At 44.2% G+C, this 22,677-nt stretch overlaps 1 protein-coding gene across 1 annotated transcript in view; it reads right to left on the reverse strand.

Moving 5' to 3' along the window:
* Positions 1–22,095, reverse strand: part of LOC140198135 (uncharacterized) — a 198,424-nt gene extending 176,329 nt beyond the window's left edge. The window contains exon 1 of the mRNA XM_072259089.1: positions 22,016–22,095. Within this exon, the coding sequence (XP_072115190.1) occupies positions 22,016–22,064 (49 nt within the window). The 5' untranslated portion in view covers positions 22,065–22,095. The remainder of the gene's footprint in view (positions 1–22,015) is intronic.
* Positions 22,096–22,677: the final 582 nt, after the last annotated feature.

Here is a 22,677-nt window from a genome sequence, read left to right on the forward strand (position 1 = left end):
AGACAACGCCATCGCCACCACCCTCCACCTGGACAAAAAAGACACATACGTTCGAATGCTGTTTAAAGACTTCAGTTCAGCGTTCAACACAATCATTCCTCAGCACCTGATCGGAAAGCTGAAACTGCTGGGCCTGAACACCTCCCCCTGCAACTGGATCCTAGACTTCCTGACTGGGAGACCTCAGTCAGTCCGGATTGGAAGCAGCATCTCCAACACCATCACACTGAGCACGGGAGCCCCCCAGGGCTGTGTGCTCAGTCCACTGCTGTTCACTGTGCTGACCCACGACTGTGCAGCAATACACAGCTCGAACCACATCATCAAGTTCGCCGATAACACAACCATGGTGGGTCTCATCAGCAAGAACGATGAGTCAGTATAGAGAGGAGGTGCAGCGACTAACGGACTGGTGCAGAGCCAACAACCTGTCTCTGAATGTGAACAAAACAAAAGAGATGGTTGTTGACTTCAGGAGAGCACGGAGCGGCCACTCTCCACTGAACATTGACGGCTCCTCCTTAGAGATCATTAGAAGAACCAAATTTCTTGGTGTTCACCTGGCGGAGAATCTCACCTGGTCCCTCAACACCAGCTCCATAGCAAAGAAAGCCAAGCAGTGTCTCTACTTTCTGCGAAGGCTGAAAAAAGTCCATCTCCAACCCCCCCCATCCTCACCACATTCTACAGAGGATGTATCGAGAGCATCCTGAGCAGCTGCATCACTGCCTGGTTTGGGAATTGCACCATCTCGGATCGCAAGACCCTGCAGCAGATGGTGGGGTCAGCTGAGAAGATCATCGGAGTCTCTGTTCCCGCCATTACAGACATTTACACCGCATGCTGCACCCATAAAGCCAACAGCATTATGAAGGACCCCACGCACCCCTCATACAAACTCATCTCCCTCCTGCCATCTGGCAAAAGGTACCAAAGCATTCGGGCTCTCACAAACAGACTGGGCAACAGTTTCTTCCTCCAAGCCATCAGATTCCTTAATACCCAGAGTCTAGACTGACATCTACATCATTTATTATTATATCGTAATTTGTCCTTTACTGTGCCTATTGTCTTGTTTATAATTCATTGTACTGCCCTGCACTGTTTTGTGCACTTTAGGTAGTCCTGTGCAGGTCTGTAGTCTAGTGTAGTTTTGTATTGTTTCATGTAGCACCATGGTCCTGGAGGAACGTTGTTTTGTTTTTACTGTGTACTGTACCAGCAGTTTATGGTCGAAATGACAATAAAAAGCGACTTGACTTGAAAAACTGGCTTTGTGGAAATGGCGTTCTCTGTCAGTAACTTGAAAGAAATTAGCCGTCAGGGTCTGATGTTCTGTCAGTGCTGTGGTACTTGGCACAGGTGTAACCTGTTCCCTTCTGTGGCTGCATCAGGGTGTGTGTAGAAGCAAAGTATATGGACACCAAGTGTCACCCTGTGCTGAGGTTTTATTTGTCCATAATGCTGCAGAGAACTGGTCTGGTCCTGTTGACGTACAATGTCACAGTCAGCTGGACGTTGCCGCATGACCTGTCCTTTGTGAAAGAGTTCTTCCAAGGAAACGCTTCTGAGCACAAGTCCATCAGGCGGTGGTCAGTATGGAATGTCCTACAGACACTACTGGGCAGAGACTTGTGGGTCAGTTTCCCAAGCAAACTGTATGCACCATCTCACAGAATGCCTCATCACCAGAACTCACCACGTACTGAGACACCGCTTGGCTGGTACATGGTATCTAATCCCCATGGTACACTGCCCTCAGGACATCTGTGGTGGGAAGAGATGGTCTTCCACCTCTTTAACGATTGCGAGATAGAGTCAGATGCAAGGATCCTTGTCTTTGGTCTGCAAGAAATATGTTGGTGTCCAGCACAGCAAAATTACACAAAGTTAGCACCTATCCAATCGGTTTCTCATTGACCAGAGTACCAAAAGAACCAGTAATCACGTTGCCTCTCAGATGATTAGCACCTATACAATCGATGTCTCATTGATGAAATGATCTATTGTAAATTAGTACAAGGAAGTTCAACCCATTCTGTTTCTTATTATGCCATCCTCATGATTCTGTTAACCCTTAGTTCTCAAGCTTAATTGTCCTCCACAAAACTGTTACCCAGTCGGGCAGTCCTAGTCCCGAGGCTTCTGTACCTCCTTCCTGACAGTAGTGGGTCGAAGAGATTGTGGGATGGGTGGTCAGGATCCTCAACAATGCTTCCATAAGGGAATGCTTCTGACTGATATATTCCAGGCTGTGGGAGTATGTGCTGAGGATCAGTGCAGACAATGCAAAGGCTCTGTGGGGAAAGATCACAGTCTAAACTCCTTCTGCCACCACATGTGGAGGGGCAGAGTTGGGTGAGGAAGCCCCTCGAACATTGAATATCACCGAGGGCCACATCAGTCGTGGTGGTGCTATTGTTTAAGAGAAGTTAAAACTACTGAATACATTGAATAGATGATACTAAGAATTTAAAAATAAATTACAGTACTCTTTGTGCAACAAATCTTTTTGTATCTATGTTGTATTATGAATATTTATTTTTAAGTTTTAAAAATCAGTTGTGAAACTACGACAGTTGGCTTGAGTTTGGAATATGATAAAAGAATAGCCACATTGGAATTTCAAATGGAGTGAGGCTAATGAATATTCAGGATGAAGGAGATCAGACACCCTCAGAAACAAAACACAAAGTGAATTTTGAAATACAACAATAAAAAAAGCAAAATGATTTTGACCTTTAACGTAAGAAAAAAGGAGTACAAAAGTAAGGTGGTCTCGCTACAACTGTGCAATGTTTTGATTGGATCTGTGTGAAACATTGCATTTATTTTGGTAAAAAGAAAAATCAGTTCCAATGAAATGTTCATATCTGACAGTGAAACGGGAAATAAACACAATGACAAAATATCTCATTGATTTACAAATAGCATGTAATATTCACATTGAGGAGTAGACAATAGTGAACAATTGTATGATTACACATCCCATGTCAAATTCATTCAGACATCCACACATGGGCTGTTGGACAGGTATTTTACAATTGCACTCGTTTGACAATCACACTTTATTTACTTGTGCACAAGGAGAAGAGCTCAGTCAGGGTCTTTAAACTGTTCTGAAGTCTCAGCTCAAAATTGATGATTTTTATACAGATATTGATCCAATAATAACCTAATACTCTTCTGAATCCTGTTATTTGCATATTTAAATTCCAATCATAATACATATTTCAGGTACTAATAACCAGTAAAATGTACATGTTAAAGGCCAATAATACATTAGAATTAGTAAAATCACTGTCCAATTGCTGGTGTGCCTTTGTTTTTATCTGTATCTTGTCTTGGTATACCTGGTGGCCTTGGTTCCCAGTGTGGCAAAGACACTGAGCAAAGAGGAGCTGGGCTGTCAAGGATTGAGTTTTGCTTGGGGAACCACGTTCAGCTCAGTAACTCTACAATGTCTGCACACTGTTCTGTCAGCACCTCATTTTAACCCTTGCCTTGCTGCAACTTTCATAGATACAGTTGTTAAAACCATAAATAAAAATGACTCCCCTTTGGTTAATAAAGCAAAGATAGAGTGGATGAGGAGAGGATGTTTCCTATCTAGGAGTCAGAGGGCACAGACTCAGAATAAAAAGACAGACATTTAGAATGGAGATGAGGAATTCCTTTAGCCCGAGGGTGGTGAATCTGTGGAGCTTGTTGCCATAGGGAGCTGTGGAGGCTAGGTCATTGGGTGTATTTAAAGCAGATATGGATCGGGTCTTGATTTCTCAGGGCATAAAAGATTATGGGGAGAAGGCAGGAGAATGGGGTTGAGAGCAAAATGGATCAGCCATGATGAAATGGCAGAGCAGACTTGATGACCAAATGGCCTAATTCTGCTCCTATGTGTTATGCTCTTAAGGTCTAAACAAGAATTTTAATTATTTTATTCTTTTCCTGGTCTAAGAATAGCAACTAAACACCTCCTTTTCAGCAAAATGGACCAAAATATAACCGGTAATCAATATCTTATGATTATTTCTATATTTATTCGATTTCACCTTTATAACTCCATATTCTTTTCTCTTTTCTTCTGCAAGTATATACCGTAACAGAGCACAGAATGGGTAGGGGCTTTCCATCCATTCATCCCTCCCCAGTGAACTCCCTCCTGGCACTTATCCTTGCAAGCGGAACAATTGCTACAGCTACCCCTACACCTCCTCCATCACAACCATTCAGAGCCCCAAACAGTCCTTCCAGGTGAGGCAACACTTCACCCGTGAGTCTGCTGGGGTCATCCACTGTATTTGGTGCTCCCAGCATGGCCTCCTATATATCGGTGAGACCTGACGTAGATTGGGAGATTGCTTCGCTGAGCATCTATGCAAGAAAAAGTGGTTTCTCCCGGTGGCCACCCATTTCAGTTCAACTGTCCATTCCCATTTTGACATGTCAATCCATGGCCTCCTCTACTGCTGCGATGAGGTGACACGCAGGTTGGAGAAGCAACTTATATTCCATCTGGGTAGCCACCCACCTTATGGCATGAACATCAATTTCCCGAGCTTACGGTAACTGCTGCCCCCCTTCGCCATTCGCCATTCCCCATTCCAGACATCCCACCCTGCAAAAACTCATTTCAGGGAGGTATCACCACCATTTCAGGGAGGTAGCACCGCGCCCCCTACAACCCCATATGCACCCCCCCTGGGTCGACCTCCAAGGGTGCATGTATACAGGATATTTGATTATGAAAGAACACAACAATTTATTTGATCACATATTGAATCTATTTACACACACACACAAACACACACACACACACACACACACACACACACACACACACACACACACACACACACATATATATATATTCCTTGTTGAGTATTTTGTTGGCAGTCTCAATGCTAATAGCTAAACGCTAATGCAAATAGCTTTTCTATTTCTTTTGGAAACTTTCCTTGTACTGTGATGTGGCTTGCTTGGCAGATTTGAGCATTTTGCCAGAAGTCTCAACCTCAGAGCAGTCTGTGTCAATTAATTTGTTAATTTTGCAAGACATCAGATTCGCAAGTGTTTTATGAGGCAGCTGACTTCTGAATTCTGTCTTAATGTGACGCACCATGCTGAATGCCCTTTCCACATCACAGTTAGAATTTGGCAGCACCAAAAGCAGCTTCATCAACTAGCAGAGCTCTTTGAATCTCAGCTGCCCTGTGCTCACAGGTTTTACTTTGGACAGCTTCCCCCAGAACTCATCAACTGGCAAACTTTTGTAGTTTGGCACCAGTCCTTCAAGGTTAGTTGAGCCATAATCCAGGACTTCCAAGTGGAGCTGTTCTCTAGCATCTGCCTTGATCACATTTGGAAATCTGTCTGCCAAAGTCAAAATTTGGTCTGGTTTCACCTCATCTTGGCTCTCTGTATTGACCACTGACAGATTTTTCACAAGATTTGGTCTCTCATTGGGAACTTCTCCAAGATTTTTTGAAAGCACCTGACATAGAATGCTCTGGCATCTTTGAAGAACTGCTTTGTCTTGTAAGGGGGGATCTCTTGTGCTTCCTCGCTTAGCAACTGCCTCCTTGCCAGGTACCCAGTAAAAAGCTCTTTATCTGGGCGGTGAATTTCAGGGTTGCTCACATCTATCCCCTGAATGTTCTGTTCTCTCAATACCTTTGGCTCAATAAATCTGCTTGCTATGTCCTGCAGGAGCTCTTCCACACTCTGATCCAACTTGAAGAGGATAGGTGCCTTGTTCTGAAAACTCAAATTGAATTTGTCAAAACGTTGTGTGACATTATGGAGAAAGCATGTGTATATTTTCATTTGGGGGTCTTTCAGCCTCTTCTGAATATGAGATGACTTCTGATTCTCACTCTTTGACTCAAAATGTGAAAGAAAGGCTGGCCATTGGTGGAGCAGATGGTCCAAACCTTTTCCTAAAGAAAGCCAGTGTGTAGGACAATGCTTTTGTACTCTCTGCTGGGCAACATTGCAGAACTCTTGAAACTGTTTTAGGTCTTCTCTTCGTTTGGAACCTTTCTCAAAGTAGTAGTAGATGTCAACGAGCAGTTCTTCAGGTGGCATTGAGAACTCCTTCGCAGCAGTTTTGGCACAGCTGTTGACCAGGTGACTTGGACAGCCAACTCTGTAAATATGAGGGGCCTGTGCTTTCACTCTTGATAAGACAGAGTTGTTTTTGCCAATCGTCACATTGCAGTTGTCACTGCTAAATCCTACACAAGTAGACAATTCAAGGTTGTCATGCATGGATGATGCAATGAGGTTGAATATGTTTCCAGCTTTGGTATCATTGCATGTCTTCAAATCCAACTGTTACCTAATCCTGTGTTTCATTCTAGTACCCGGCTAAAATGGCACATTCCTTCTCACACATGATATCGTTGCTTTCATCAACCAAAATACTGTCTGGCCTTTTATCTGTCCGGACGAACTTGTACTGATCCTCTGAACATTCAGGTTCCAGTGCCACGTTCACGATAGCTGCTGTCTTGGGTGATGAGCAGGCAGAGTTTTTTGCTATTTCTGTACTTACATTATATTATATTATCAATAGACAGTAGGTGCAGGAGTAGGCCATTCGGCCCTTCGAGCCAGCACTGCCATTCACTGTGATCATGCCTGATCATCCACAATCAGTGCCCTGTTCCTGCCTTCTCCCCATATCCCTTGACTCCGCTATCTTTATCATGGAGTCGTTTTTTTTATTCTGTTACAACCTTAAGCACGTCTACAGGGAGTTTGGCGTCATCACGTAGGACATCAATAGAGTAGCTCCTTAGCAGCTGGCCAGCTAGTTTAAATAACATTAGCCATGCTAGTGAATGGATGACACCTGTTAAACTCACCTCAACATGTCTTTTACATTTTAACCCACCATGGGCAATAGAAAAGTCACTGTTGCAAACAGTGCAGCGAGCAACACTGTCATTATTTTTGACCCCTATTAGGCAGGGCTACACTTTAGTGTAGTCTGGGGTGAAGTGTGTTTTATATATTTTTTTGAAACACTCTGCCATGGCAGTGCAGGACACGAAACCGAACTGATGGGGAGACAGAGGTCGACTGTAATGCCCGCCCACAGAGAAAACTGATAGGTTTACTTAGCACAAAGAGAGACCAATCAGGATGCTCGCTCTCGCTCTTGCTCTCGATCTCCCTCTCAAAAAAAATCAATTTCCAGGATATGGTATATAATTTGCGGGTGTCACGGAGCTGCCATCAATATGCGGGAGACTCCTGGAACTTCCGGGAGAAGTGGCATGTCTGCCATTCCCATTTTCCTCTCTCATCTTATCACCTTACCTCCCCATCACCTTCCTCTGGTGCTCCTCCCCCTTTTTCTTTCTTCCCTGGTTTTCCATCCTCTCACCAGATTCCCCCTTCTCCAGCCCTTTATCTCTTTCACCAATCGACTTTCCAGCTCTTTACGTCACCCTTCCCCCTCTCCCTGTTTCACCCATCACCTGTTACAGTACCTTGTATTTCTTCATCCCCCTCCCTCACCTTCTTACCCTGACTTCTCATCTCTTTTTTCCAGTCCTGAACTAGAGTCTCTGCCTGAAACATTGACTGTACGCTTCTCCATAGATGCTGCCTGGCCTGCTAAGCTCTTCCAATATTTTGTGTGTATTCCTTTGATTTCTGGCATTTGCAAATACTCTCTTGTTTACATCGCTGCTCCTCAAGTATTCCAATCTTTCCAAGGTGTTAAATTCTAATTCCAAATTTAACTGTCCGCTCGTCAACAGTTTTCCTGAATGCCCATATCCCTCTGAAATATGGGCATCTCATATTCGGAATCCATGTTTGAACTGTTCATCCCTCCGAATCTTTGCTAGAAATTGAAAATCTTAGAATAAGCAGTTAATTCTCTCCATGAAAAGTTTTCACACATTTTTCAAAGGACCGAAGAGAAAAGGGGGGAAAAACTGCTGGGTGGGTGCCCCTGTCACATAACACATTGATGCAACCTCTTAAAGGAACAGCCTCTTCAAAACAGCCTTTGCATTCTCTCTCTCACAGACAGACAGACACACACACACACACACACACACACTTACTCACTCTCTTTCAGTCTCTCTCCCTCCCTCACAAGTGAACTCACATGTGGCCACACTACACATAATTAAAACATGCAAACCATTGACAGCTTAAACCATTTCTGAAAATCTTATTTTCTTGAGGGTTAAATCATTACCAAATATATTCAGTTATAATCCAACAATATTGAGGAACTGTGTTACTCTAAGACTGTAAACAAAGAAATGTTGAAGTTATAAATTATGCACAAGTAAACAACATTCAACAAGTTTAAAGCATGAAATCCCCACATTAACCAAAATTCCAACATGTTCTGACCCATCAGTAACACCAATGACTGATTTTGTTTGGATTCTGATCATATGAACTGTCCGCTGTCGGGTGCCGGGCACAATGGCCCACATTGCCACATCTAAAACAGCAGATTTCAGCATATCCCTGCCCCCAACAGCAACTTCCTCAGTTGGGTGCAGGGGAAATCCAGCACTGTGTTGCTTCCCTTTTACAATCTCTCTGCTGGCTTCTACCCTGAACTGCATTACCCCACACGATACCCTGTGTATTTTCTTGAAGTGAAAACACTTTAGCTGCCTCTGAATTATTCCTGTACATCCTTCTGCCATGCTCCATTCATTTTCCTCAGTACCCTTGCCTCAGTGTGTGTAGGGTCACTGGGATCAAACAGTTCCAACATCTTTCTAGATTTGTTGGTGATATGAGACACTAATGTACTTATCCACCTGTCTGTAGGGTTCTGGTTCGAAATGATCTCGATCTAATGTTGATCCATACATCCCTTGAAACACCATCCACAGAGAGGATGCAAATGCATAATTCACCTTTCCTCTGGTAACATTTACACAAATCATATATTGGGTCCCCGTTGTTATTACCCAGAACAGTCAGTACCACATTATTTAACTCCTTATTTGTTCCCCCAGCATGGCGCAGTCTTTCTGACAAAGTGTTCAGATACAAGCACATTGTAATCAATCTCCTTTCCTTGGCATTACTGAGACCGTGTATTGCTTTCTGGTAACTAACTTCATGGAAGAGTTCCCTAAGATCATCCCCAGGGATCCAGAGTCTGTGGGGATTGGTGATAGCATATCCTCTTCGCTGACGATCAACACTGGTGCACCTCAGGGGTGTGTGCTTAGCCCACTGCTCTACTCTCTGTATACACACGACTGTTTTGCTTGGCATAGTTCAAATACCATCTATAAATTTGTGGATGATACAACCATTGTTGGTAGAATCTGAGACGGTGACAAGAGGACGTACAAGAGTGAGATATGCCAGCTAGTAGGATAGTGCCACAGCAACAACCTGGCATTCAACATCAGTAAGACGAAAGAGCTGATTGTGGACTTCAGTAAGGGTAAGACAAAGGAACACATACCAATTATCATAGCGGGATCAGAAGTCGAGAGATTGAGCAGCTTCAAGTTCCTGGGTGTCAAGGTCTCTGAGGATCTAACCTGGTCCCAACATATTGATGTAGTTATAAAGAAGGCAAGACAGCAGCTATACTTTATTAGGAGTTTGAAGAGATTTGGCATGTTAACAAATACATTCAAAAACTTCTATAGATGCACCGCGGAGAGCATTCTGACAGGCTTAAGTTCCCTGTCCCCACCGCTTTATTTTCACCATGGATGTCCAGTCCCTATATACTTCCATCCCCCATCAGGAAGGTCTCAAAGCTCTACGCTTCTTTTTGGATTCCAGACCTAATCAGTTCCCCTCTACCACCACTCTGCTCCGTCTAGCGGAATTAGTCCTTATTCTTAATAATTTCTCCTTTGGCTCCTCCCACTTCCTCCAAACTAAAGGTGTAGCTATGGGCACCCGTATGGGTCCTAGCTATGCCTGCCTTTTTGTTGGCTTTGTGGAACAATCTATGTTCTGTGCCTATTCTGGTACCTGTCCCCCACTTTTCCTTCGCTACATCAACGACTGCATTGGCGCTGCTTCCTGCACGCATGCAGAGCTCGTTGACTTTATTAACTTTGCCTCCAACTTTCACCCTGCCCTCAAGTTTACCTGGTCCATTTCCGACACCTCCCTCCCCTTTCTAGATCTTTCTGTCTCTGTCTCTGGAGACAGCTTATCCACTGATGTCTACTATAGGCCTACTGACTCTCACAGCTATCTGGACTATTCCTCTTCTCACCCTGTCTCTTGCAAAAACGCCATCCTCTTCTCGCAGTTCCTCCGTCTCCACCGCATCTGCTCTCAGGATGAGGCTTTTCATTCTAGGACGAGAGAGATGTCCTCCTTTTTTAAAGAAAGGGGCTTCCCCTCCTCCATTATCAACTCTGCTCTTAAACGCATCTCCCCCATTTCACGTACATCTGCTCTCACTCCATCCTCCTGCCACCCCACTAGGAATAGGGTTCCCCTGGTCCTCACCTACCACCCCACCAGCCTCCGGGTCCAACATATTATTCTCCGTAACTTCCGCCACCTCCAATGGGATCCCACCACTAAGCACATCTTTCCCTCCCCCCTCTCTCTGCTTTCTGCAGGGATCACTCCCTACGCGACTCCCTTGTCCATTCGTCCCCCCCATCCCTCCCCACTGATCTCCCTCCTGGCACTTATCCGTGTAAGCGGAACAAGTGCTACACATGCCCTTACACTTCCGCCCTTACCACCATTCAGGGCCCCAAACAGTCCTTCCAGGTGAGGCAACACTTCACCTGTGAGTCGGCTGGGGTGATATACTGCGTCCAGTGCTCCCGATATGGCCTTTTATATATTGGCGAGACCCGACGCAGACTGGGAGACTGCTTTGCTGAACACCTACGCTCTGTCCGCCAGAGAAAGCAGGATCTCCCAGTGGCCACACATTTTAATTCCACATCCCATTCCCATTCTGACATGTCTATCCACGGCCTCCTCTACTGTAAAGATGAAGCCACACTCAGGTTGGAGGAACAACACCTTATATTGTGTCTGGGTAGCCTCCAACCTGATGGCATGAACATCGACTTCTCTAACTTCCACTAATGCCCCACCTCTCTCTCGTACCCCATCTGTTATTTACTTTTATACACACATTCTTTCTCTCACTCTCCTTTTTCTCCCTCTGTCCCTCTGAATATACCTCTTGCCCATCCTCTGTGTTCCCCTCCACCTTGTCTTTCTTCCCGGACCTCCTGTCCCATGATCCTCTCGTATCCCTTTTGCCTATCACCAGTCCAGCTCTTGGCTCCATCCCTCCCACTCCTGTCTTCTCCTATCATTTTGGATCTCCCCCTCCCCCTCCCACTTTCAAATCTCTTACTAACTCTTCCTTCAGTTAGTCCTGACGAAGGGTCTCGGCCTGAGACGTCGACTGTACCTCTTCCTAGAGATGCTGCCTGGCCTGCTGCGTTCACCAGTAACTTTGATGTGTGAGGCTGCATCACTGTCTGGTATGGAAGGGCTACTGTAAGGACCGAAAAAGCTGCAGAAGGTTGTAAATCTAGTCAGCTCTATCTTAGGCACTAGCCTACCAATTACCCAGGACATCTTCAAGGAGCAGTGTCTCAGAAAGGCAGTGTCCATTATTAAAGACCTCCAGCACCCAGGGCATGCCCTTTCCTGACTGTTACCATCGGGTAGGAGATACAGAAACCTGAAGGCACACACTCAGTGATTCAGGAACAGCTTCTTCCCCTCTGCCACCTGATTCCTAAATGGACGTTGAAGCTTTGGACACTACCTCACTTTTTTAATATACAGTATTTCTGATTTCGCACATTTTTTAAATAATCTATTCAATATATATAATTAATTTACTCATTTATTTATTACTATGTTTTATTTCTTCTCTCTCTGCTGGATTATGTATTGCATTGAACTGCTTCTGCCATGTTTACAAATTTCACATCACATGCCAATGATAATAAACCTGATTCTGATTCTGATTCTGATATATGTCCTGATATCTTTCGCAATATCCCTCAACTGCTGAACCCCAAGCGGTGTAGTGTATGTTATATTCCTGTTTTTATTTCCCGCCCCACTCCTCCCTGTCTGATAGTGATTGGAAGTGTGGGGTGGAGACAATGGTGCTATTGGTAGCACAGGCTCTTCTTGGTGTTATGTCAGCGGGAAATCTTCAGAGGGAAGCTCCTCATCGTAACCATATCTAATCGTCTTATCTGCTAAATCATTCTAATCCATATCTCCATATTCATCCACCTCCCCTCTTTCAGATCCAAAAGCACATATTACTCCTCTCTGTGCAGCAAGTTGGTCCCACAGATTTTGTATTTGCTTTAAACACTTTGCATGATCCCCGCTGTTGCTTTTCTTTTCATCTACTGATTTCTCTATCACATTTTTAGCTGCTTTTGAATCACTCCACTGTTTCCTTAATTCCTCCACCTGGCTCGTAGCTCCCTGGATGGCTTCCTCCTGTTTACTCTTTTCTTTAACCAGTTTCTCACACTTCATCAGAAACTGGTTCATACTCACCATCCATCCTTCTCTGCATCTCTACCTCAGCTTTTCTTTAACGTTTTCTACCTCCTCACAAAGCCTTTAGATTTCCTGTTCCAATATATCTCACTCGGCGTCAGATTTGTGTCGACTTTCTATCAAATCCTCAGTCAGACAGGCTACTGCTACTGGCTTTTGTTTTTGGCTAAATTCCTTGTTTGAAAATTGACCCTGAGCGATGTTGAAAAGTGCTTTGCCAGTGGTTTTCCCTTCAGCGCTGGTGTGACGAGCATTCTCCCTGGGTCTCTGGAGAGGGTTAGCACAGCCAGTGCACTTGAAGTGTCTGCTTTTCTATTCATTCCTTAACAATTCAAATGTTGCATTTCAGTGTTATTGGCTATGGGTCACCTGACTGACCTTCACCACCTTCTTATTGGCTCTGGTCCAAGCTGGCATCCATTTATTGCCCTTCTCTGTTCGGACCAAAGGGTCCTGCGGAAGGGTTTTGGCCCGAAACGTCAACTGTACTCTTTTCCTAGATGCTGCCTGGCCTGCTGAGTTGGTCCAGCATTTTGTGTGTGTTGTTGGATTTTCTCTTCTTAGTGAAATATGTTGGCTGTGTTCACAACCAACACAACCTCAGGAAGTTCTGGGGGAGCCCACAAGGGTCACCACACATTCCGGAGCCAACACAGCATGTCCACGATATCCAGCAGAACAACACAAACAACAACAACAGTAACAGCATCAAAACAAAACTACGACAACAAAACAAGCCCCTTTCCCCCTTCCCACCCACTCACACACACCGGACAGGCTGTGGCTGGGTCTGGGTCTCCAACCTCCAGTCCCTGTTCTGTACTCGCAGACACACAGACTATGAGTGTGTGAAAAAGAATAAACTGTGCAAATACAAAACAAAAGAAATAATAATAATAATAAATAATTAAGAACTCCACGACATCGATGTTGTCCAAGGGAAGGGCATTGGGACCCATACAGCTTGGCACCGGTGTCGTCGCAGAGCAATGTGTGGTTAAGTGCCTTGCTCAGGCACACACACGCTACCTCAGCCAAAGCTCGAACTAGCGACCTTCAGATCACTAGACAAACGCCTTAACCACTTCACCACGCGCCAACACTTTATTTATTTATTATTATTATTTCTTTTGTTTTGTATTTGCACAGTTTATTCTCTTTCACACACTCATAGTCTGTGTGTCTGCAAGTACAGAACAGGGACTGGAGGTTGGAGACCCAGCCACAGCCTGTCCGGTGTGTGTGAGTGGGTGGGAAGGGGGAAAGGGGCTTGTTTTGTTGTCGTAGTTTTGTTTTGATGCTGTTACTGTTGTTGTTGTTTGTGTTGTTCTGCTGGATATCGTGGACATGCTGTGTTGGCTCCGGAATGTGTGGTGACCCTTGTGGGCGGCCCCAGAACATCCTGAGGTTGTGTTGGTTGTGAACGTAGCCAACACATTTCACTAACAAGAGAACATTGGCAGATGCTGGAAACCCCAGCAACACACACAAAATGCTGGAGCATCTCAGCAGGCCAGGCAGCATCTAGCAAAAGAGTACAGTCGACGTTTTGGGCCGAAACCCTTCGCCAGGACCCTTTCTTCCAAACAGAAAAGGGCAACAAATGCATGCCAGCTTGGACCAGAGTCAGTAAGAAGGTGGTGAAGGTCAGTCAGATGACCCATAGCCAATAACACTGAAATGCAACATTTGAGTTGTCAAGGAATGAATAGAAAAGCAGACGCTTCAAGTGCACTGGCTGTGCTAACCCTCTCCAGAGACCCAGGGAGAATGCTCGTCACACCAGCGCTGAAGGGAAAACCACTGGCAAAGCACTTTTCAGCGTCGCTCAGGGTAAAGTTTCAAACAAGGAATTTAACCGATCACAAAATCCAGTAGCAGTAGCCTGTCTGACTGAGGATTTGATAGAAAGTCAACACAAATCTGACGCCGCGTGAGATATATTGGAACAGGAAATCTAAAGGCTTTGTGAGGAGGTAGAAAACGTTAAAGAAAAGCTGAGGTAGAGATGCAGAGAAGGATGGATGGTGAGTATGCACCAGTTTCAGGTGAAGTGTGAGAAACTGGGTAAAGAAAAGAGTAAACAGGAGGAAGCCATCCAGCTGGAGGAATTAAAGAAACAGTGGAGTGATTTAAAAGCAGCTAAAAATGTGATAGAGAAATCAGTAGATGAAAAGAAAAGCAACAGCGGGGATCATGCAAAGTGTTTAAAGCAAATACAAAATCTGCGGGACCAACTTGCTGCACAGAGAGGAGTAATATGTGCTTTTGGATCTGAAGGAGGGGAGGTGGATAGATATGGAGATAGGGATTGGAATGATTTAGCAGATAAGTCGACTGGATATGGTTATGATGCGGAGCTTCCCTCCGAAGATTTCCCGCTGACATAACACCAAGGAGAGCCTGTGCTACCAACAGCACCATTGTCTCCACCCTGAACTTCCAATCACTATCAGACAGGGAGGAGTGGGGCAGAATATAGTATTAATGGTAAGACTCTTGGCAGTGTAGAGGATCAGCGGGATCTTGGGATCCGAGTCCATAGGACACTCAAAGCAGCTGTGCAGGTTGACTCTGTGGTTAAGAAGGCATACGGTGTATTGTCCTTCATTAATCGTGGAATTGAATTTAGGAGCAGAGGTAATGTTGCAGCTATATAGGACCCTGGTCAGACCCCATTTGGAGTACTGTGCTCAGTTCTGGTCACCTCACTACAGGAAGGATGTGGAAGCCATAGAAAGGGTACAGAGGAGATTTACAAGGATGTTGCCTGGATTGGGGAAGGTGCCTTATCAAAACAGGTTGAGTGAACTCGGCCTTTTCTCCTTGGAGTGACGGAGATGAAAGGTGACCTGATAGAGGTGTATAAGATGATGAGAGGCATTGATCGTGCAGATAGCCAGAGGCTTTTTCCCAGGGCTCAAATAGTTGCCACAACAGGACACAGGTTTAAGGTGCTGGGGAGTAGATACAGAGGAGATGTCAGGGGTAAGTTTTTTATGCAGAGAGTGGTGAGTGCATGGAATGGGCTGCAGGCAACGGTGGTGGAGGTGGATACGATAGGTTCTAGTAAGAGACTTTTGGATAGGTACATGGAGCTTAGAAAAATAGAGGGCTATGGGTAAGCCTAGTAATTTCTAAGGTAGGGACATGTTCGGCACAACTTTGTGGGCCCAAGGGCCTGTATTGTCCTGTAGGTTTTCTGTGTTTCTATTACTACTCCCCTTTATCAGGACTGGCAGCAGTAAAGGACGATCTTACACTACCCTTGAAAAATCTGCAAGCATTTCCCTATACAAAATCCCTCTGCCATCAAAAATGGAGTAACTAATTGCCTATAATCACCTCTGGCCTGAAAACAATTGGGTCTCTGTGTAATATTGCTTGACCCATGAGGACAGAACTACAGAAACTATCCTGCTCCTCATCTTCCACCCCACTGGTCTCCACATCCTTCACAATTCCCTCCAGCTCCAGCAAAATTCCATCAGGCACATCCTCTCTTCCTCCTTTCAGCAGTTCAGAAATATTGGTCCCTTTCTGACTCCTTGTCTTACCTCTGTTCACACTAACCATTTAAATACTATAGTACCGCAGAAGCTGGAAATCTATAAAAAATGCTTGAAATAGTCAGTCTTCAAACTGAAACGTTCTCTTCTTGGAGATGCTGCCTGACTTGCTAAGTATTTCAAGCATTTTCTGCTGTTTTATCTCACCAACCACTTGCTATCTTATGACATTTTCTTCTGCACCCTCAGGGTATGCAGTGTACATTTCCCCCACTTCCATCCCCATCATTGAGAGGCACAAGCAGTCTTTCAGGTGAATCAGTGATTCACTTGTACTCCCCCAATTGAGTGACTGCATTCAGTGCTGGACACTGGGAAATCAAAAGCTCATTGTGTGATCCCTTTAGGATCACCCGTCTTCAATCCACAGAGAGCAGCCATTCTGACCCCCTATTGCCTACCACTTCAGTACTCCATCCACTTTGACCTCAATGTCTACAGCCTCCCGCCCTGTTACAATGAGTGCACAGTGTTACACAGTGCAACCTTCCGGACTCAATATTGAATTCCCCAACGTTTGGTAACTTGTTGCTGACTGTATCAGAACTGGCCATTTCGACCAGTCATCCATCTATGATTTGGCTCTGTTTTTCTCTCTATTAAGACAGCTTGGTCGGGTGGTCATGATAAGCACTAGCCCTGTGATTAGTGACACATAACACAGACAGAGAGGCATGATCTGCTTTGAACTGTCACATTAACAAACCTAGTCTCATAAATTACCAACATTCTCTGTTTTTATTCCTTTCCAAATGGTTCATATCCTTTGTCACAAATTCCAACATTTTCCTTCTACTGTAGTCAACACCTCCATCGTTTCCTGCTTTATGTCTCCCTTCTTTCTTTGAGTGTTCACATTTCCCACCCTCCACTCTGCAGGAGCCATCCAGAATTCATGGAAGTCTCGAAAACCAGAAACACAATCCACCTTTTTCATAATTACCTTTCTCAAACTATTGAAGTTAGGTCATCGAGTCTTAGAATTTATCACATTTCAATTCCACTACTTTTGCCAGCACCAGTTCTTCACTGTGACTGCTATTTTGTACATGTCCAGTTTGTTTTTATTTATTAATACAAATTTCCTTCAATTATTCACTCCCTTAGCTTCTTGTAATCTCTGTGAAGATTGACAGAAATGCTCATAAACAATTTTGTCTACATTCCAGAAATTTATCCTCCAGATTGGCCCATCTCCAGATGTTGCTGATCTAAAGCTAATACTATTTGCCTGTGTTTGGCCCATAAACCTTAAACTTCTAACATTCTGAACCAAAAAGGTGATCCAGGCTTCCTCAAAGATGAAGTACAAAACTCTCTAGGCTTCTGGCCTGCAGGATTCTATGTAATTAATACATGTTACCAATACCAACTGTCATGGTCCTGTCTGGCAATCCCCCACTTTGCTATTATCTCAGCAATTGGGCCTCAATCCCCTCATCTACTCCCAATCATTCCCAGTTCCACTAATCACAGTTCCATCAGATAAAAAGGATAACAACCCTGCAATCACAACAAGGAGCTGCCAGTTCGTTGGTCGATTCTTGTATGAGTAACCTCATTTCATGGTTCTTTAGGACTGTCATTTCTAAGTTCTGCATCATTTTCCTGGATTCTCTACGTGAACATTGTCTCCGTGTTAAGACTCTATGGAATACCTATTCCACGCTTGCGACTATGCTAACACCTCTCGATCCTGCCTCCGTGCCTGTGTCCAGCACTTGGATTCCCCCCGCAGCCACGTCCTTGCAACACCCAAAGGGTTTATTTATTTCTTGAGATACAGTGTGGAATTGGCCCTTCAAGATACGCTGCCCAGCAATCCCAGCAATCCCCTGATTTAATCCTCACCCAATCACAGGACAATTTACAATGACCAATTAACCTACCAACCAGTGTATCTGTGGACTGTGGGAGGAAACCAGAGGACCCAGAGAAACCCACGTAGTCACGGGTAGAATGTACAAACTCCTTACAGGCAGTGGCAGGAAATGAACCTGGGTCGTCTGTACTGTAAAGCGTTGTGCAAACCACTAGACTACCGTGCTGCCCCAAGGTATATGGCCTTCGGTAGAATTGATCCGTATTATTATCACTAATTTGATTTGCCCATTCTATATCAAAAGACACAACTTCACTGTAATAACACCTTCACATGTACTATGCCTCTATTTTCAGAATAGCAGGTATTCCAACAGGAATTCACTAGGCTAATTCCTGATAGGAAATGCTTATCTTATCACCAAATCGTACCAGTTGTGGACAGAGCATTTGTATTCTTTTGAGGTAGAAGAATTGGGCATGTCAATGAAAATGTTCAGTTATTTCCTCTAGTGACAGAATCTCAAAGAGTGATACTGTTAAAATCACAAACAAGAGAAAATCTGCAGATTGGGAGACCGCTTCGCGAACACCTACACTCTGTCCACCAGAGCAAGCAGGATCTCCCAGTGGCCACACATTTTAATTCCCCATCCCATTCCCATTCTGATATGTCAATCCATGGCCTCCTCTACTGTCGAGATGAAGCTACACTAAGGTTGGAGGAACAACACCTTATATTCCGTCTGGGTAGCCTCCAACCTGATGGTATGAACATTGAATTCTCTAACTTCCGTTAATGCCCCTTCTCCCCTTCTTACACCATCCCTAATTTAAAAATATAATTTTTTTTCTCTCTCTCTCTTTCCCTCTCACAATAACTCCTTGCCTGTTCTCCAACTTCCTCTGGTGCTCCCCTGCACCTTTCTTTCTTCCAAGGCCTTCCGTCTCATGATACCCTCCCTTCTCCAGCCTCATATCCCTTTTGCCAATCAACTCCCCAGCTCTTGGCTTCATTACTCCCCCTCCCACATTCAAATCTCTTACTATCTCTTTTTTCCGTTAGTCCTGATGAAGGGTCTTGACCCAATAAGTCGATTGTACTTCTTCCTATAGATGCTGCCTGGCCTGCTGCGATCCACCAGCAGTTTGTGTGTGTTGCTTGAATTTCCAACATCTGCAGATTTTCTTGTGTTTGCGTTTTTAAAATCTGCCGGTGCTAGAAATCCGAGCAACACACACAAAATGCTGGAGGAACTCAGCAGGCCAGGCGGTTTAGGGGCCACTGATTTAAAACTGAGGTACACAGAAATTTCTTCTCACAGAAGGCAGAGACTCTCTGGAATACTCAACCCCAAAGGGTAATGGAGACCCTGCCTTTTAAAGAGGAAATAGATGATTTTCTGAATGATTAGGGAATTGAAGAATATGCTAAATATCAAATGAAGACTGGGGCCTATCAGCCATAGTCAGATTAAATGACAGTATGTTTCACAGGGTGATGGTCAACTACAGTTCCTATTATTTTCTTTTCCTGTCCTTAACAGCTTCTGTTTTCTCATGTCCTTATCAATGCTTTCTGCCATTTGCTGTTTCATATCTTCACCCACACTCTGAGCTCCCACCCATGTGACCGTCAACTGTGCATGTACCTCTGTGCACGACTGCAATGAAATACTTACTTGCAACATCAGCACTGATACATGATATAAGCAGTGTTCACAAGGAGAAAATATATTAAACATAAACATCATTTTTACAAGAACAAACATGAAAATTATAGGGAAAAAAACAAAGTCAGCCCAGAAACTGGTTTGTGCCCTTAGATTCATTTTCTTGCAGGCATTCACAGTAGAACAAAGCAATAGCAACGGAATCAATGAAAAACCACACACATACCAACACTGATAAACAATCAATGTGCAAAAGAAGACAAAAGGTGCAAATTCAATCAGTCAATCAATCAATTGATGAATTGACCAATAGATAAATCAACCTATCAATCAATCTCCATGGATGTTCCCAAGCTTGGGCTGAGAAAGGAGGAGTTTGGCATGGGGCCAGCAGCCCAATCCCATAAAAAACCAGAGCTACAGAAACTGCAACAAAAGCTCTAAAGACCTTATCCCTGGGAGAGAGAAACATCTTTGCCACAGAGACATATGATGGGCTACACCTGGGGAATACTTAAATGCCTGACCCAGGACAGAGGACTTTGGTGAGCTATGCCCCAGTCGGGGTGATGGACTTAAGTTAAGCAACTAAGAGTCCTTCAGGAGATCATAAAATTGCTAGTTTGTTTAGACAGTTCAAAAGCACATTTCTTAAAGAGAGATCACAGGTAGTAAGTACCAGCAATGGTAGTTCATAAAAAGCAATATCTATTAGTTTTGTAAGCTGCCAGCAAAACATCACCGTCAGGATGAAGGATGGAGCATGCACCAAGGAGAAGGATGAGGAGGACAGCAAGATCAGTGTGGAGTGGGATAATATACCAGGGCATTTTCAGATAAAGATAAAAATGGTACTGGGTCTCTTGAAGAATATTACGGTTGCTAAGTCCCCATGGTTTGATGTGATGTACCCATAACCTGGAGTCAGGCAACATCTCTGGAGGGAAACAGCCAGTTGACATTTCAGGTTGAGACCCTTCTTCAGGAGTGGAAAGAAAGTGGGGAGAGTGAGCTAGAAAATGTGGGGCGGGAGGGGTGGAGCAAAATCTGGTAGGTGAGAGGTAGATCCAGGTATGTGATCCAGGGGAGTGATCGGCAGGTGAGGAATTATGAAAAGTGGCACTGATGTAAGAAGCAGGGAGGTGATAAGTGGAACTGACAAAGGGATGAAAAACCTGACTGGACAGGACAGAATCAATGGAAGGAGGGGAGAGGGAAACCAGAGGGAGGAATGTGTGGGTGATAGACAGATGGTGGCTGGTAGGTGAGGTAGAGGGTCAGTGGCCTGAAGTTAGAAAAATCAGTATTCATGCTATCAGGCTGCAGACTACCAAGACATAATAACATTCAGAACATAACAACATGATAACATTCAGGCAGCAGAATCAATACAGTTGGATCTAAACAAAATCCAGATGTGGGCAGATAAATGGCAGATGAAATGTAGTGTAAATAAATGTAAAATAATACATATAGGGAGTGGAAATGTTAGATATAAATGTGCAATGGTGGTCTTGAGTTAGAACATGCACTGTATGAGAGGATTTGAGCATCCTGGTAGACTCATCACTATCAACGTCCAGACAAAGCACAGAAGCGATTAGGAAGGCTTCTGGAACGTTGGCCTATATAATGCGCTCAGTGGAGTTCAAGTCCAGAGCCGTTCTCCTTTGGCTGTGCAATGTGCTTATGAGGCCACACCTTGGGTGTGGTGTGCAATTTTGGTCTCCATATTTTGTGAGGGATGTGAAGGCATTGGAGAGAGTTCAGAGAAGGGCAATGAGACTCGTTCCAGGTCTGCAGGGTATAAGCTATGAAGAAGGAACGAAAGAGCTAAATCTTTTTAGCCTAAGTAGATGTAGAATGAGAGGAGACATGACACAAGTGTTCAAGATCATTAAGGGTGTAAGTAAGGTGGATGCCAACTGCTACTTCAAAATTAATCCCTCAGTGAGGACTAGGTGGAGACTGGTTAAAGGGAGATTTCAGACTGACATCAGGAGGCATTTCTTTATACAGCGAGTTGCAGACACATTGAACAAACTGCCTAGTTATGTCGTTGATAGTAGTGACTCAGAGACTTTCAAATATAAACTAGGAATTAAGTAAGTGGGGTGATTGACCCATTCTTGCCAAAAACTTCCAAATGTTCTAATAATAAGAACATAATGAGAGGTGCTGTAATAATGAGAGGTGCTCTAATAATAAGAGGTGCTGTACCTCTGATCTGTGTCTAGCCTCCACATGGCAGTACAGGAGGAGGCTGCCTGGATAGCCTGTTGAGGAGATGACGGGCGGGTGCCGTTTTGTACCTGAGTGGTGCTGTGGTATTGAGTGCCGGAGTGGGGATGTCCCATCTGGGTGTCTGTCTAAACCATTCCTGTGTCCTGACTGAGTGTAAAACCATCTCCTTACCTTCCGTGAGAAAAACTCCCAGAGTGAACAGAAGAGCGAGCAACAACATATCCAAGCACCGAGCGGGAGCCAAAGTTTCCAGACAATTCAGGGAAGTTTCCAACGTCTCAGATTCCTGGACTTTGGACTCTGAGCACTGAGACTGGGGGATGTGTGGAGAGTAAAATTAACAACAGCTTCCAGTCATAAACGTTGAACATTGAACCAAGGAGTGGTTCAGCTACCTGTGAAAATGAAAGGAAGGTAGACTCAGTCTGATTACAGAACTGAACAACGTATTGAGAAATAAGGGGAGTTTATGTCATTGGAATCTGCTGTGTCAGTCCACAAGATCATAGCTGATGTTCCGATCATCCTCACATGAAACTGGTAAATGAGTTTATTACTGTCACAAATAAAGTAAAGGATTTGTCTCATATACCGTTCATACAGATCAATTAATTACATTGTGCACTGAGGTGTTACAATAACATTGCAGAATAAAGGGTTACAGAGAAAGTGCAATGCAGATAGAGAGTAAGGTGAAAGGTCACAGCAAGGTAGATTATGAGTTCAAGATTCCACCTTTTCATAAAACATCTTATGTTTCAGTATTCACAATTTCTAATGCAATAAATTACCAAGACACAGAATTCCAAATGTTTACAGTCCTCTGAGTGAAG

Source organism: Mobula birostris, chromosome 5 (assembly GCF_030028105.1).
Source record: "Mobula birostris isolate sMobBir1 chromosome 5, sMobBir1.hap1, whole genome shotgun sequence".
NCBI lineage: Eukaryota > Metazoa > Chordata > Chondrichthyes > Myliobatiformes > Myliobatidae > Mobula > Mobula birostris.